The sequence below is a fragment of the Carettochelys insculpta genome, chromosome 1 (assembly GCF_033958435.1).
Source record: "Carettochelys insculpta isolate YL-2023 chromosome 1, ASM3395843v1, whole genome shotgun sequence".
Classification (NCBI taxonomy): domain Eukaryota; kingdom Metazoa; phylum Chordata; order Testudines; family Carettochelyidae; genus Carettochelys; species Carettochelys insculpta.
The window spans coordinates 133,897,744-133,916,121 of NC_134137.1; the positions used below are offsets into that span (position 1 = coordinate 133,897,744).

The 18,378-nt window shown below is 41.7% G+C and overlaps 1 protein-coding gene across 1 annotated transcript in view; it reads right to left on the bottom strand.

Moving 5' to 3' along the window:
• The window catches only part of SLC9A7 (solute carrier family 9 member A7), a 116,958-nt gene that overhangs the window by 43,982 nt on the left and 54,598 nt on the right, over positions 1-18,378 (bottom strand). The window contains exons 2-7 of the mRNA XM_074983303.1: positions 12,367-12,566; positions 11,162-11,239; positions 10,382-10,458; positions 7,675-7,787; positions 2,585-2,690; positions 1,904-2,045 (exon numbers count right to left, since the gene is read on the bottom strand). Of these exons, the coding sequence (XP_074839404.1) occupies positions 1,904-2,045; positions 2,585-2,690; positions 7,675-7,787; positions 10,382-10,458; positions 11,162-11,239; positions 12,367-12,566 (716 nt within the window). The remainder of the gene's footprint in view (positions 1-1,903; positions 2,046-2,584; positions 2,691-7,674; positions 7,788-10,381; positions 10,459-11,161; positions 11,240-12,366; positions 12,567-18,378) is intronic.

Consider the following 18,378-nt stretch of genomic DNA (forward strand, 5'->3'; position numbering starts at 1 on the left):
TATATCCCTATGTCAGCTACAATAAATGCAAAAATGGATGTGTCAGGTTACAAACTATTTATGTATTTTAGTTGTACTTTAATTGTAGCATGGAGCACCAGCAACATATGATTACCCAGAGCCCTAGGCAGTACTGGCAGATCACTGGCCAGGTTCTGAAGCACTACATTAAACTTTTGTTAGTCAGTCAGTCAAACCTGAGAATTTCTAAAAATTCAAACTGTGAAAGTTACCGCAATCCCTTTTTTCTCTGAATGCCCTAAGCACAGTCAGATCAAAGTCCCACAGACCAAGCTATGAGACACACTTTTGAGGAAACGTTATCCAAGGGGAAATGTCATGGGTTTATGACAAATAATACAACTTTCTGCTCCTTTGATGTTAGGTTTTCTGATGCAAAAACCCACATCAAAGCAAAACAGACAGTGTCTGAGTAAAAGGACACCTGTCTACATACAAGAAAAGGTTGTGAGCTGTTCTTTTGATGAAGCACCATAACCTCTTACTTTGGTCAAGCTTTAGGCCCAATGCCCCAGTTCTACAACCAGATCCACAGAGTGAGCATTGTACCTGTGTGCAGCACACCACTGCAGATCTAACAGCAGAACTGGGGCACAGGCTTGAAAATAATGAATCAAATTCATGCGAATTACAGCAATGCTGACAAAGATAGAATCAAGTTTTATTTGACCATCATCCTCACATACGAGCTTACTGGTGTAGCTATGTCACTTTGGGGTACGTGATGTTAACAAGATTATAGTACCAGTAAGAAAGTGGTATAGAGAGGGGCATGCTTCTCTGGAGCTCCCCCTTGGTGGGGTGAGCTTGCATGCCTTTCTCTAGATGTAACTCTCCATAGGCTCAGGCCCTTAATTAGTTTGGTAGTTTTTAAATGCCCCTAATCCCGGTATTGAGTCAGGAAGCAACATCCTCACTTTCACTAGGCCTTTCTGACCCCAATTCTCCTGCTAGGCCACTAAAAGAACTCAGTTCCCTTCTGGGGTGTACCAAAGTCCAGATCAATTTGCCAGTGGGGGTAGACCCAGGCCCAAGGAACCATTAGATAGCTGCTGTTCAACATGTCCCTTTGTCTGTGCTGTGTTGCTGCTATCATTCCCTGGCCCACTACTCTGCAGCCCCAGCACCATTCTTCACCAATACCTCAGGGTCAGTGCTCTTTCAGGCTCCCCCAAATCTCTGCCAGCACTGCTCTGTCTGAGATCCTGTAGCCTCTTCAGCCAGCCAGGCACATCAGCCAAAGCCCTCCAGCTCCAGAAAAGCAGTGAACTCACTCTGGCCCTGCTGTTCTTTGTACTAGCCTGCTCCCCTTGCACAAACTTTCCAACAGCCTTTCTAAGCCACTTGGAGGACCCTCCTCTGCCTTTTTCTGGGGCAGGATATAGCAAGACCACAGGACTCTCCAAAGGGTTTCAAAGGGTCTGGTACACCCCATCAAAAGTAATTACAAAGCTATCCCCTCCCCTTCTGGGTGGGTGACTACAACCTCATCTACACTTAAAATTTTTTCTGGCAAAAAGGTTAAGAGTTTGAAAACAAAATTAGCCTCCCAACCTACATAGCTATGCTAACAAAATGATTCAATGAAGAGGCAGTTATACCAGTGCTAACGTACGTGTGTGTGTAAGTAAAAGTATAAGCTTTGGCCCCACCTCCTTTTGCTGGTATAGCTACACCAGCAATCCCTTCCTAGCTGAGAAAAAAACATGGCATGATATTGATCACAACTGCACAGTCAATGTAGACTAGAGAAATTTCAGGTCAGCTGCGCGTTGCCTAATAATGCTTGGACCTTGCTGGAGCCAGCAAGCAGGATTAGGACTGAATGTTTAACATTAATACATCTGCAGTTTGGAAGAGTTAAAAACACAAGAAAGGATATCAGAGCTGTCACAACTCCTGTCACTGCTCCCATCATAAAAGAGCCACTGAATATCCCAAGGAAAACTCCAACGGATTTGAAAAATGCTGCAGCATCAAAAACATGAGTATTTTCACCTGCTGGTTGATAGGCAACTATTGAACTAGGCAGAAAAGAATGAGATGACAAGGGAGCAGTTAGTGATGGCAACAAAATCTTTTATGCTAGATCATCAAACAAAGGGCTATTCTATGCCGCTACATTCAGATTCTAAATACCAAATCTCTTCCGCTCATTACACATCTCTCTATTTATCACAGACAAAAATTTAAGCAACATTTATCAAATCAAAACAAACAAGCAGTCCAGTAGCACTTTAAAGACTAACAAAATAATTTATTAGGTGATGAACTTTCGTGGGACAGACCCACTTCTTCAGACCATAGCCTTACCATAGCCAAATAAATTATTTTGTTAGTCTTTAAAGTGCTACTGGACTGCTTGTTTGTTTCGATAGTATATAGACTAGCATAGCTATCTCTCAGTTACTATTTATCAAATCAGTTTGCACGGCACAATACATATAGAAAAAGAAACGTACTGAGCGTTAGAGTTTAGAAAAATAATTGACTCATAGCTCCCTCTTAAACCACAACAAGGAACTCAAGATTACACACAGAGGAAGCCTGAGTAGTTACTTACGAAGACAACACGATGGCCACAGCATCATTTAAAACACTCTCTCCAAACAGAAGGGCATAGAGATCGACATCAGCATGCAGCTCATTAAATATTGCCAGCACGGTAACTATACAAACAATAAGAAAAGAACATTTTTACGTTAGCTTATCATGAGTGCTTGGGAGCAAGAAGGAGCAGACATTTTCCAGTTTCCCTGAAGAACAAAAACCAGAGACTGTAGAACATTACAGGAAAAATTTTAGTCATGTTTATTTAAAGGTGATAGCATGCAGGTAACTTCCAATGTTGGAAGTGGAATGACAGTTTTAGGACACTTTTGTTTCAGAATGGCTCTGGTTCACTTGACTCTCTCACACACAAGAAAAGTTTCTTTAGGAAGTTATATAAACCATTGCACATAAACAACAGTTCTATTCTGTCAGAGCCCTAAAAGCCTTTAAAACAACACCTCCAGCTTCTACAGTCAAATAGCCAGAAAAAAGTTGTTGGCAGGTAGCTACAAAGCAAGGCTTTTGGAGATTGTTCACACATATTTTTAGCATTTCAGTCCTTTAACAAATTCGTAAGTACCTTGCCCAAAAACGCACTATAGCTATGTCCACTCTAGAGCAATCTGTCCACTGGAGTTACCGTTGGAGGATATCTTCCAACAAAACTTCTGTCAACAGATTGTGGCCACACATGAAACTGTATTGCTCTGTTCATAGAGAGCAGCTAGACTGCCCAGCTGCTCTCTCAACAGAACAGTCAACTAGAAGTACAGCAGACCGGGCTCCCTGGTGAACCGGAGGCCCTGTCTGTCGATGGAGGACCCCCCTGGAGCATCCACATGCGTCTGTGTCAACAGATTCTGTCAAGAAAGGTGTTTTGACACATAGAAGAGAGGCAGAAGTCGGCCAACAGAAGTGCCATGTCCCATGATTAACTGTCAACAGAACACATTTTTAATGTGGACACTTGAGCTTTACTGACAAAACTGAGATTTTTGTTGACAACTCTCCAGTATAAATGTACTTTATATGTTATAAACATGTTTGCAAACAGAAGTTGAGAAGGAAGAGACTAATATTTATTCAGAGCAATCCTTTCAAATAAAACTTTGTACTGTATCTTACTGTCACTCATCAGATGTGAGTTTCTATGTAAAAGAAAGAAATTGAATCCAAAAAGCAGGTTGCAGTCCACATCATCCTTCTGGCTGCCACTTTCCATTTTCACACGAACATATAAAGATATATGTTTTAACATAATTCCCACTTTGTACTTCACCAACATACATATGCACACCAGCTCTCCAGAGCTCTTTGGCTGTGTCTACACTATGAGATAAAAACCGAATTTCAAGGAGTTAGCTCGATATTAAAATGCCATTGTCTTCACAGTTAATACTCTTATCTCAATTTAATGAGTTGTAATACTGTTAAAAAATATCAATATTACAGGCAGGGTATAGCATCAATTTCAAGTTTAAAATCTCAAATCAAGGCTAGTGTGGAAGCACCATGCCCTGAAATCTAATTTATTAGCCTCCAGAAGTGTCCAGTATGTATCCCATAAAGCTATGTGGTGATGCTCCATGTATGGTCGCTTTGTTGTACGCTGCTCTCCAGCCAACTGTGCAGGAAGGTCACAGCAAGCCCACAAAGTTTTGATCTGAATAAGAGTTTGAACTGGAATTCAGCAGCATCCAGCCCTGCAAATAAAAAGGGTGTCCATTATGGAAAAACTCCTTTGCCCATTGCACCGCACCGCACCGGTAGCCATCAGACTGCATAGAGCCATAACATCGTTCGCCATCTACTGCAATCGTGAGCGCTCAGGATAGTGATCTGCCTAATACTTCTTAGGGTGGCAAGAGAGTCTCAGCTTGGACTCACCAGAAGATTCTGGATCTTCTTGCGATTTGGGGAGACCAATTAGTGGCAAAGAGACTTCGGGTGGCCAAGAGAAATGAGGCAATCTATGATCAGATGGTGCGCGAGGTTATCTGTAGGACTCAGTGCAATCCCAGGGTGAAAGTGAAAGAATACTGGCAGGCCTAGCAAAAAGTCCCGGAAGCCAACCAGAGGTCAGGGGTGGCTCCATGTACATGCCACTATTATGAACAGCTGCACATGCTTATGGGGAGTGACCCCACCATGGAGCCTGGTCTGAATTACAATGCTTCTGGAGGCCCTGGTATGGAGTTCAGGTTGAGCCTAGAGGAGCTCGGTGCCCCAGTGGAAGAGGGCAATGTAGAGGAGGAAGAGGGTGGGGGCAACAAGCAGGGAACAGAGAAAGTTGTGCCAGACAGCCCAGAGCTCTTCACCATAGACCTGGAACTGGTCCGCTCCACAATGTTTCCCTCCACGGAAGTCCTTTCCACACCAGTCCCCAAGTCCCCTGAACCAAGCAGTTCAGGTGAGTATTTATTCTGCATGCTAGAAGCAGGTTGGGTGTGGGTATAGCTATAGGGTTGTGCCTAAGTACAGGTTTGATAGCCGTGTGTCTGTGCCCCTCAGAAGAGTGTATTATGCTTCTTGGGATGGAGCACTTCTTTTCAGAGATCTCCTCGAAGGAGTCATCCAGGCACTCTTGTATTTTCTTTTCCACGTGGTTCTTGGGCAGGCCTGACTTGCTGAGCCTTCCACAGTAGCACACCTTGCCACACCAGGCAAACAGACAGCGATCTGGTGTCATGGTGCCACACAGCATTTTTGCAAGTTTTCTAGGCTTTTGGTCTCACAGCATGAGCAGGTGTTCTTTCTCCATCTCTGTTAGTTTTAGAAGGGTGATGTCTTCCTTCGCACCCTGCAGAAGCACCAGAATTTGCATCTCTTTTTAACATGCTTCCTGCCCCCTTTACATTTGCCAACAGGTGCTCCATTCCTCACCCCAACCCCAGTTTGCAGGCTCAGCAGGGCTTCCCCTCCACCCCAAGTCCCTTTCCAACCACCATTTCTTTTAATTTTTCAGCAATCCCCTATGCCCTGCTGATGCTGGACTGTGCTGGGTGTTTCCCCTCCCACCAGCATTTCTTTTGACTTTTTCAGGACTCGCTGGCACCATGCAGCTGTTGTGCTCTTCTCGGTGTCTCCCCTCCCATGTCCTTTCATATCCACCCTTTTTTGGATTATTTATTTTATTTTTCTTTTATTATACATGAAACCCCACCACACATCTATCCATGTGGCTGTAATCGAACTCTTCCCCACCATCCTCACCATGCAGCTTGATCACTGGGGAGGACTGCTCCAGGAACAGCCAAAAAAATATTTTCCACGCCACGGGACACCTGGCTAGGACACCTGGCAGCTTCCCCTCTTTAGCAGTCCTCCCCTTCCCCCAAGAAGTGGACAATTGCTTATAGCTTACCATGTCCACAAAGAAATATGCTGGATAAGTGATGACAGCTGATGTGTTGTGAAATACACATCTACTATCCCATACTTAATAAGCCTTCAGTGGCCTTCAAAAAGTCAACTTTCCCTGATAGGAGACACAGAGATCCAGTCACTCCTTTTCAAAGCCCATCATGTGACTTCTATCTTAATTTTGACCTTCATTTTCCTTCCAGAGCCAATGCCCAGCATAGCAGAGAAGAACAGAAGAAGAAAGAAGTGCAGACAGGATCTCATCCTGCAGCACATGAAAAAGAAAAGAATGAAGGAGAGCACACCAAGCCGACAAAGGACGCTACTCTGTGGAATCATAGTACAGCTCGGTGGCATCAGAGTGAAGTTGAGTTTAACCAGAGAATGTTTGACTTTCAGCTGCAGCAAGCTGCAAAGCAGAGTGAGGCTGCGGCCGTTATGGAGCAAACCAAAGTCCTGACCTCCCAGCTGAAGCTGCAGAGGGACTCCCAACACAGCACTGCAGGAGCTGAGACCTACTGCCAGGAGTCCCCTGACGAGAGGTTTCTCACCGCCTGTCATCATGGTCCCTCGAATGCAGGAAGGAAGGGCAAGAACAGCCAGCTGCTCCTGCCCCGGGGCCACCGCAAAAGGCTATTCAAGCACCCTTGAGAAGGCTTCTTTTCCCTGCAACTTAAACCTCTTCTGCCCCCAAAATAAAATCATTCCTTTGAGCTCAGTGTGATTTCACGGCATGCAGGAGTTGCCGGGGGGGCGGGGCGGCGGGCACAAATCAAACCAGGTGGTTGGAGGAGGGCTGAAGGCATAGCTGCCCACTGATATTCCCAGGTGCGCAGCAGATGCGTAGCTGAGGGAACTGAAACAACGTGTGCTATGAGTTGTAGCATTTGGGGATCCATGCTTGCACTGGAATGCAGCATCATTTCCTGCAGCAATCTCCAGTTCGTTTTTGTGCAGTTACTGGTGCTCTGATTTCTGGGACAGTGCTTGTGACTCAAACATGAAACACGCTCCAGCAACTGGAGCTAAGACACTATGGGATAGGTGCCCACAACGCACTGCTCATTCTGTCGAACTTGCACAGGGCAACGTGGACGTAGAGACTCGACATGGAAAAAAAGTGGGTCTAATTTCAAGAAGCTTTGTGGACACTTAATTCGAATTCATAATATCAAGGTTAAATAATCGACTTTATTAAAAATCAAATTTCGCATAGTGTAGACACAGCCTTAGGCTGCCAAACTGAGACAACTTTATGGGTCTGTAGCACTCTGAAATTTGAAGATACCATTTAAAAAAAGTTTAACAGTAGGCTATAAAAAGTGTGCTCATACTTGAAATACTGATATATATTGAAACTAAAAATTTTTATCATTAGTTTTATTAAAAACTAATATTGTATATAAACCTAGAAAGGGATACCTGGGCTCGACAGAAAATAAAAAAGCTTACACATTCATTTTCCATTTAATTAATGTTCATATTCATGAAAGGAAAAATCCATCAAGGAAAAGATGTACTGGCTTGCTCAACTGATATATTTTATCTCTGAACGTATTGCTTTATCAGATCCCAGAAGAGTCTTGGCCAGGTACCAGCTTTCCCAATGCACAAAATGTACATCAGGCAGAAGATACAGACTTACCATCGTAATGTGACAAAAAAAACAAAAATGAGAATTGTTAGCTATACACCCTGATGCGGTTATCAATGGAATAGTTTAAATAACTGCAGTACCTGGATCAGTAGCAGATATGACAGCTCCAAAGAAGAGGCAGTCTGTGTAGTAAAATTTATCAGAGAGTTGCCCAACCAACTTCATTAGTTTCACAACACCATACATGAGATTTCTGTAGTAAAAAAGGATAAAGTAGTGTTAATCTAGTAGCGTCTATTAGGTAAGGCTCTAATAAGAATAAGGAAAAGAAATTTTTCTCATCTCTGCTTAGACAGGCCTTGCCACACTCGGGGGCAGGGAAGAGTATTATCTACACAGCCGACTAATTTCAAAATAAGATATTCCAGAACAGCTTTTTCAAAATAGGGCTGCTACACACAAAAATTTCAAAATAGCACTTAGCTATTTCTAAATACAGTTTGCACACACAGCACTTATTTCAAAATAGCACCTATTTCGGAACAACAATACCTATTTCAAAATAGTTGAGACAGGGAATAGTGCTTATTTCAGAACACTTATTCCTCCTACAATGAGGTTTACAGATTTTGAAATAACATACCTGCTATTTTGAATTTATTTCGAAATAGTGTGTACATAGTATAGACGACAGCAAAGTTACTTCGAAATAACAGCTGTTATCTCAAAATAACTTGGCTCGGTGGCCGTAACCTAAAAGCGCAGCAGCAGAGAAAGCATCTACCCTGATGGGAGGGTTCTCCCTTTCACCCAAGTAATACCCCACACAAAGTGGCAGTAGCTTGGTTAATAGAGAAGTTCTTCCATCAATCTAGCGCTGTTCACGCAGGGACACAGGTCAGTTTAACACCGCCTCTGCAGGGCCTGGATCTTTCCTTATGCCTGGCCCAGGAAATTCAACTGACCACATATTCTAGTGAAGCCCAGGCCCAGAATCTAACAGTGGGTGTGGAACTCTAATCTTTCAACAGATGTTTCCCGACCAGCTGAGACCAGTGACTAATATATGGTCCAACACATTTCATTTAGCCCCCAGGAAGTGAGACGTGGTCTGTCCTCATGATTAAAAAATACAGCAACAGTTTCCCAGAATGAACTGTGTAGCACTTAGGGAACTTTGCACTGTAACAGCTATTAAATTAATTTTTTTCCTCTGCCGTGACATTCCCTAAAGGTAGCGAATGCAAAGAAGCAGCTACTGAGCAGCTACGCATGGTGAAAAGATACAGCATTGTTAGCCGAATGAGTATTTGCAATCAAAACATTTTGATTGTGTGTCTTATTTTTAAAACCAGTGAAAAAGATGCTTCTAAAAGCAAATACTCAAAATTCTTGGCTAGCAGTTGCCTCTGTTCTCTGGACTAATATATCTTCATTAGAAATAGAGGCCAGTTCACACAGAAGCAAGTATTTTGTCAAGTTCTGTTCTCATTATTGATTAATTGAGCCAACAGAAACTCGGATCTACACGGCTGTAGGGCTGGAAAACAGCAGTGACCACCACAAAAACTGATTTGTTTGGACAAGCCTGTTTCTGGATGCTCTAGAGGGTTGATAAAACATGCATCTGACAAAGTGGGTGCTTGCCCACGAAAGCTTATGCGCCAATATATCTAACAAAGCAAAATAGCAGAAATGTAGCACTTTAAAGACTAACAAAATGATTTAGTCGATCATGAGCTTTCGTGGGACAGACCCACTTCATCAGATCAATCTCATTTCCAGTACAGACTGACATTTATAAGTACAGAGGACCAAAGGGAGAAAAAAAATTGCAATAAAACCTGACAAATCAAATACATAGGAGGAGCATGCGGGGGGCGGGATATGTTGATTGTTTTGCCTAAGGACAGTCAACATCCCCCCACCCCTCATCCTCCTCCTATGTATTTGATTTGTCAGGTTTTATTGCATTTTTTTTTTGGTCCTCTGTACTTATAAAATGTCAGTCTGTATCGGAAATGAGATAGATCTGATGAAGTGGGTCTGTCCCGTGAAAGCTCATCAGTGACTACATCATTTTGTTAGTTTTTAAAGCATTACATTTCTCATGTTTTGTTTTGTTGGAGTACATACTGACACGGCTACCTCTCTGTTACTGTCCAATATATTTGTTAGTCTTTCAATGTGCCACAGGCTTTCTTGTTGTTTCTGTCAATAATAAAACTGGTGTTTTGTTGACAAAACCCAGGGAGCGACCAGATTCCCAAGGCGTTCTGTCGACAGTGAATCGACAGAACAGAGCACTTTTGGTCAACAGTCTTATCCTGCATCCCACGACACACAATGCCTCCACGGACAGAGATTTGTTGACAGAAAAATACTTTCTGGACATTCTGTGGAGTCCTCTGTCAACAACCAGGGTTTCCAGGACACCAGGCAGCCCTGTCTGTTATGCTTCTGGTTGGCTGTTTCATTGAGAACACGGCTGGGCAGTCTGGCCGCTCTCTGTTGACAGAGCAGATTGCCACTCGGCAATTTGGCTGCCATCTGTCAACAGAAATTTTGTCGGAGGATATCTTGAAACAAAACCTTCTATTGACAAATTGTTGTAATCTACGAACAGCCTCCGTGAGAAAGCAAAACCCTATCATCTGAGGTCAACTCAATTCTAGCATCATTTAAGAGAGGCTGATTTTTGTGTCCAAAGGACACACCAATAAAACCTTAATTGAAAAATTACAGTCACTGATCTAATCACTACAAATCAGACATTTAGGTAGACATGACATTTGTTTCATCAATTTAAACTAGTACATAAAGGTTGGACAATCTCATAAAACTCACCCGATAATAAAACAAGAAACTGCAGTTCCTAAAAAGGCATAAGCCAGAATAGACCCCAGATTCCTGAAAAAGTGTCTCTGTAGGGAAAAACACAATTGTAATATAAACTCAGCTATAACAATGTAAGTCCTACAGCAATTTAAGAAAATAGCCTTACACTCTGGGAAGAAACTATATTTTGACTTCTACCATGTAAACCTTCTGTAACACTGAAACAAACGTAATACTTAAGTCTCACCTGAATCGTGTTTAAAACCTTAGGCAGGGCTTGCTGAGGCACAGTTGTATAAGTAGTTGCTTGTGTGTGACTAATGTAACAGAAGGTCAAGAGTTTAAAAGGAAAATAATTGCAGATGGTGATGACTTTAGGTCACAAAGTGTGGTCCTGAATTTCTATCCTCCAATATTCAGAGGTGGTCGGATCTTTAGTTTTGGGCCTTGCCCTCTACAAGTAACTCACTGAATGAATGAAATGTAAAGGAAAGCAAGAGCTATTTACTGGGAAATATTCTCATAGTTTTAGCTTTCTCATTCTTAGTCAATCGCAATGTCCCAGGGTAAATAACATCATAAGACAGTGTGCAATGAATACAGCATTCCGCATATCTAATAGTGAACTACCGTGCTTAGCTGTTTAGAAACAACGGAAGAGACTTTCTAGCTTTACAAGAGGCACTACAAAAGAGAGGCTTGTACTCAGGATTGTGGAACTAATGGAGACTGTACGCTAGGTGTTGGGAAGAAAGAGTCGTGGTTCCATGAGGAAGAGCTTACACTTACCTTCTTCAAACTGTACCCAGCATGGAAAATAATAGGAGGCAGCAAAATGTTGAAGAAAACTTCTGGGTCAAATGTTACCTTTAATAAAATGTAAAAGCCCAATTAAAAACAAAACAAAACAAAACACCACAACAAAAAATATTCCAACGGAATATGCAGACAGCAGCGGCAAGAAACGCCTCACAAATATTACGTTTGGAATATGTTAACAATTTGCTAGGATTTCCTTCACCACCCATAAAGTAATATTGTATATATACAAAGGCACAGAAAGGCATAGAAATGAAGATTGTTAATAGAGACCACTGTATTTGAAGAACTTTGGTACAATAATAGACTACGTTCTTTTACAGTTGAAAAGTCCCAACTGGCAGTCCCCTCCTTTAATGAGCAGGAAACACAGAAAATTAATTCCAAAGATGCTGCATAAAGCATCATAGTATCAAGCACAATGTTTGTGAAGCTTTTCGTTATTATTTATAGCTCCAAATATTATTTTAAAAATATAACTTTTGCATGTAATTACCATATGTGTAAGTCACTCAAGCCATAGGCTTGCACACATACACAAAGCCTGATTTTCAGAAATTCTGATCTTCCATAATTCCCAAAAACTTCAGTGGAAGTTGTAAGTATTCAGTCCCAATGAAAGCCAAGCCAAACTGTTCAAGGCAGCAAAACTACTTAAATGAAGGGTCCAGCAGTGACTGTAAGAAGTCAGTGATCAGTGCTGCTAATGAACTTCTGCGTCTAACTTAACTGTCATGTGTAACTCCCAGTTTTAGATATTTTGCATTTGATGGAAAGGGAGAGAAATGAAACTAGTCATTCCTTGCACACAACTGGATTAAAAATATAGAGGAAAAAGTCAAAGATGTGAAATGTAGAAAACTCCCTGTACTGAGCATACATTAATTATTGAACAATTCTGAAAGGACATATGACCACTATGATACAAACAAGAAACAGCTATAATTTTGCAAATGACAATTCTATGCAGAGGACACTTATGAATAAGTTTAAATAATTTAGTTCTATTACATCTGGAAATATAATGCTTAATATCATAGTGCACTCTCAGTTTGGAGGGGAAGCAGGGAAACGTAGGTAAAGAGAATGGGATAAAGACAGACAACGTCACCTATGCAGCTGTCATTCAAAAAAATGACTTGGTGGTTATTCACAAGAAACGCAGCCACCTTTACCTTTCGCAGCATGTCATTTTGTTCCACATTGTGTATTTTTTCAGGGCTTATTTCTCCTTTAAGGGTATATTCAAAAAACTTTCCACTGACATTGACTAACAGTGTTGTAAATGCTCTGTCCTCCTGTGAGCAGCTGAATGACTTGTCATGGCCACTGATGGAGGGAGTCCCATACCTTAAGATCACACCAACAATGAGTCCTGAAAGAGAAAATGTTTTTCAGAATCAGTAACTCATGAAGCTAGCACAAGTTCTTAAATTCAAGTATCAATTAGTGTACAACACGTGGCAGGGAACTTTGTGGATTCACACACACTATACATGTATTTTGCAGTTACCAACTAGAACTGCTGTTTCTAAAACTGCACCTACCCTGCAAGATAAATTTAGATTTATTAATATCAATTTTGTAATTCTGGAATTTCTAAATTTGAATTTTACCATCCTCATCTCCCCACATGCTCCACACAAAGTTGACTTATTGTTGCCACATTCAGTTGACAAAACATCTACTGTTGCAGTAGTGCATTGTGGAAACCTATCCTACAGATCCCTCATCCCTGTAGCATTCTGGGTATGCTCGCTGGTCTTTGACATCCTCTTCCCACACTGCATTTTCCTCATTCCCCTCCCATGCTAAGCAAATGTCCATTTTTCCCGTTGTAAGGAAGGAAAAGTAGGGCATCCACAGAGATGGCAGGAAAGTTTACAGAAATTTCTTTCTTCTGTAGCTGAATTCTCAACTGGCCACCCACTGAGTGTCCCCCTTCCTGTGCTTGCATCTGATCCCTGAAAATAATACAGGGACCCTGAAAAGCTTGAAGAGAGAGAAGATAGGAAAGTCTGTGAAAAAAGAGAGTTGCTAAGGGGAAGGTCTTTGGCTTTCGGTTGCACTATGAGGCTTCTATGCACAGGCTGTGCTCCCAACTGGGTCATCCACTGAGCGTCCCGCCTCCAGTGATTGCGTCCGATCCCTGAACATGGGGACAGACTGTATTCTCAAAATTAGAAGAAAGAGGATGGAAAAGTCTAGGAAAAAAGATTTTTGACTTTCCCTCTTCATTACACAGACATTGCAAACATGGGGGATAGCAGTGAAATCTCATACACTGAGCTTATAACGGAAACAGGAATCTCAGCTGGCCCTCCAACCTGTGTTTCGCAAAGCATGAAGTCAGATAGGAAATGTTAGGATAAAGATTATTACAGAAATCATCAAACCAGAAGGTGACTGCAAGGGACAGCAAGCCCCAGAAGTATTTTTGACAGGCCGGGGTCGGTGGGAAGAGCAGGCTGTGGCCTGCGGCCGCAGAGCTACTTTGAATGTTGAAGTAGCCCCCGAGTATCTTGGCCACCGGGGGAGACTTCCTCCTGACGGTTGCAAGCACCACTGGTCCCTTGCTAAGGGCATAGGGGGGCCAGTAGAAGTAGTTCCCTGACTATGTAAGTTGATGGGGGAGACTGGCGGCTGCAAGCCCCCAAAATTCTTTCCCACCCTGGGAGCCCTAACCACTTGCAATCCATGAAATGGTTCTGCCTGGCAGCATGGCCAGCACCAAACGGCAGGCATGTCCTTTTATTGGGTCGGGGCTACCCACGTGATGTGGTTGTGTATGCGAAGACCCTGACTGCATGGTGCCTGTGCATAAATGTAAACTGCTGACAAAAAAAGTTTCTCAGCCTCTTATACAAGCACCACCCCCACAACAGCCTTGTAGCCATGTGGTACGGTGGGGCAGCAGCTGGTACCAGGCAGCACGGAAAAAACAAGTGTAGAGACAGAACCACAAACTCCCTGCAGGGGCTATATGTAATGGGTAGATGCGCTGACAGCGCTAACAGCAAAGAAAGACAGACATTTCTCAGGCTCTCATACAAACACGACCCCACATACACAGACTTCCTGGTCCCAATGTGAAATTCACGGTCTCCCTGTTATCTAATTCCTGCGCACCTGGAGAGCAGTGGCCAGAGGAGAGAACTGAGGGGCACTGTGGGTTACCAACGGTGCACTTCTGGAGGCTAATAAAAGTCAACTTTAAGAGGTGGCGCTTCCTCACCGGCCTTCAATCGAACTTCCGAATTCGAGCTTAATGCTGTACCCATCAGGTAATGGAAATATCGTAATCTTGATATTAATGCTCCCAATATTGAACTAATGGTACTTAAAAGGTCAAGACGGTCACACGGTAATATCAAGCTAACTAACGAATCTGAATTTCTCTCAGAGGAGATGCGGCCATAAGGTGGAATGCTCAAAGCAGGACTGAAGAGGCTGGTTTCAATTTAACTGAACAGCAACATTTTTAAAAACGATCTTGCTGTTCTAATTGCTATGTACTTCCTTATCATGGGGAAACATTGCTGACAGTTGTGCTGAAAGCCATGTAATTGTAAAATAAAGAAAATAAATGACCTCACATTGGCAGCATCCCACAGAACTACCAATGCTAACATATCAGTTTTAAAATCATTTGAAAGTTATTTAACTGAAACTAATACATCTGTTTTGCCCCAGTATTTTACTTCTGGAGAAAGCCTGAAAGCCTCACTGCTATAATTCTGCAACCAGCATCAGAGTGAGACAGCGGGGGAGAGGTTCAGTGCATCGCAAATTTAGCAACATATCATCCAGACAACATGCACCAGGAGCCAGCTGCATTCCCGCAAAGCCATTTGCTGCAAAGGATTTCAATTTCAGTTGGGAACTAGTCTCCATCTTTCACTACGATGAAAACAAACAAGAGTAAAATGGTGCATTGCTCATACAATACATGAAGCTTTAGAGGAAAACAAGTTAGTCTGAAAGCCCAAAGGAGACCGATTAGCAGGAAAAGATACATAATAGTACAAAGTAGGCATAATCTGTACCGTCTCAAAATATACCTTAAAGGAAGGCTCATACAAGGAGTTTGGCTAAACACAGATTGGGACTGTGTTTCATACCTACCCTCTAAGCACCATGGTCAAAAGAATGGGATTTTAATCCAGCACTGAGAATCCATTGGTATGATCTCAGCATGAGTGACAGTTAGCAAAAACCAAGTTAAAAATATACTAAAATATAAAAATGACACTACTCTTGTCATGGGAAAATGAATAAGTTGCAAGTTCTTGGTCAAAGTGGTTATTTCTAATATCATGTGTGTCTAGCAGTCACTGTTCTGGATGCCAAATGCAAGGTGAAAATCAAGAGAGCTCATTAATGAAAAGGGATCCTTTTGTCAGAAGCATTAAGCAACTGCATGGCAGTATCGGCTCATGTTTTCTCCCTGTGGGCCTGATCCCTCCTTCCCCCCCAAAAGGTTTATTTCCCCTAAATTGTATCCAAAAAAGTAAAAAGAAAAGACAGCCAAAGAAAGAAAGAGATAACAGAAAATCATTACTTCTATAGCATCAATATTTCAAAGGGTCAAACAGGAAAGAACCGCGGCCTCTTAAAATCATATTAGAAAGAGCAGATTTCATTTTGAAACAGAAAGCATACCAGACCCCTGGGATAAGCCTCACATGCCTTCACACACAGTCCCACACAAACAACATTAGAGAACAGTCAGACTCACATCCCACTGTTTTTGCAGTAAACATAAAGTGCTGGCAAAGGAAAAAAGACAATAAGACATTTACAGATAGTGCTAGTTGTATTTTCCACACTTCTTTTGCCTGGCAACCCAAAGAGAAAAACGTATATTGAGAACTTGATTTACAAGCAAAGCAAATGCGTCTTATGATAGAGTGGCAATTAGCTGTTCTTGACAAATCCCAAAGAGCCTGAAAAGTTCATGACATCAAACATTCAGATAATTATATTTTAAGTTTATTTTGAACTTGTAATTCCAAATGATCCCAAAGCATTTTACAAATGAAATTCCACAGAGGACACAACAAAACAACTAATTACAGGGCAGATGGCTACAGTCAGTCAATAAGCAGCATCCCATAGAACACTCCAGCTAAGGGCAATTTGGTCAAGCCCAATGGTTCAAATTTTCCGAGCTTTACTCAGTTGCCTCCACTCACCCCTTTAGAAACCTGTGTTGAAGTAAGATTTAACACATTCCATCATTTTCAGAGAGTATGATTTTCAACAAAGGTAAATTACTGTTCTAGATCAGGATAGCTGAAAGAACTGCAGTCGCACCTTCTGCTTATTCAAATTTAACCTGCAATTTTATATAGGTAATGGAAGGAGAGAAACTCCAGCAAAGATGACAAATGTGGCTACAATCTGACTGAGATTTCAACTTGGATTTTTGTCTGAGATGTGGCCTGTACACTTCCCTCTTTCAGAGGGATCTGGAAATTAATATCATAGGTATGCTTAACTCTCTACACATAGAAAGACTAGAAATCCCCCTTGCTACTGCACTAGTTCATCATATGGTAGTTTTACACATAATCTTACTATAGAATTGGATCTGATCTACACTTTGTAATCAAACTACAGCAGTTCATTTAAAAAGTTTTAGGTGAGATTTGTTTGTAACCAATATGCATCTTTTAAAAAATAAAGCTTTGCTTAATTATTATACAGATGTAAATAAATTCAATGCAATAATCAAAGCAGCCATCTGGGAAGTACACTACATGTATGTGTTTCCTCTGTACCTACGTAACACCACTACTCAGGTACAGCTGAACGGGGATTCACACAAAACATAGCTATGTCTGACACGCCCTCTTCCCAGCACTGAATCTGGCAACGGTAAGCAACCTGAGAAATCAATTTCTCCAAATTTCCCAGCCTGCTTAAAAATTTGCTCTTTTTGTCTTAGCTCTGGGTTTCCATTACCTGAAAAGGTGGGTGTTCATCAGAAGCAACACATTGTGATGGCATATCTATGCTTACCAAACTCAATGAGGTTGTGCTCAGTCTTCCAGGGTTCAATTTAGTGCACCTAGTAGGACTGCGCTAAATTGAACGATCACAGCTCCGTCATCAACTCTGGTATGCCTCACAGTCGCAAGGAGAAAGGGAAATTAACAGGAGAGTTTCTCCCATTGGTCTCCCACTGCTGTCACTTAGCTGGAGTTGCATATCTTAAATTGTTCTTCCCCCCCATAAGTAAGTGCAGACCTGGCCTGAACGTGCAGATGGGGAAAAAAAGTGTAAAAGTAAGGACTAGCCTACACTAGAATGCTACATCAGCACAGCTTATCAATGCAGCTGCACCACTGCAGCGCATCTTCTGAAGACATTCTATGCTGAAGGGAGAGAGCACTCCCATTTGCACAATCAAACCACTTCTGCAAGGGGCTGTAGCTATGCTGGTAGGAGAAGCTGTGTCCGCACTCGAGTTCAGACCATAGGGACTTATGTTGCTCAGGGTCACTTAGTCACATGGGACGGATGGCTTTTGGATAGGAGCTGATGTTATTTCATAAGATCTAAGGCTAGCCTCACCAAAATTATTATTTTAAGTGATCTACTGTCGGTTTAAACACACCACCTGAAAAAGGGGGGGGGGAAATCTTACCTTAGAAAAAGTTATTTATTAATAGTCTGGGTTTGAAATATGAAGTTTTACAAATGAAAAGCCTGTTTTGAAATAAACAAAAACAAACAAAAAACCAGATGTGCCACTTCGAAAATATTTAAATAAAATGTTTTAAGTGCATCAACACATTTTTCTCCTACTCTGGCCCCCAAAATTTTGTCAATAATCAACTCATGCAGTAAACTCTTGCATATCTGGCAGCCTTGGGAGTGGGAAGTTTGTGGATATTCAAATATTCTGGATAATAGAGAAGTACACTTACCAATGCGTAACACAGAAAAAACGAGATTGGATATTAAAGAAACAAAAAAAAACGTATTCAGAGTACTCAATTTACCAACAACAGTAGTACGTACTTTACACTAAACATTTATTTGCATTTACTTTCACGAGATTATACTTACGAAAAATGTAACTAACATTTGCTTATGGTTAAAATGTCAGTTATTTGAGAATTCTGGAAGATAGAACACTGGATATGAATGAGTTTACCGTAAACAGGTGCTGTAAAATT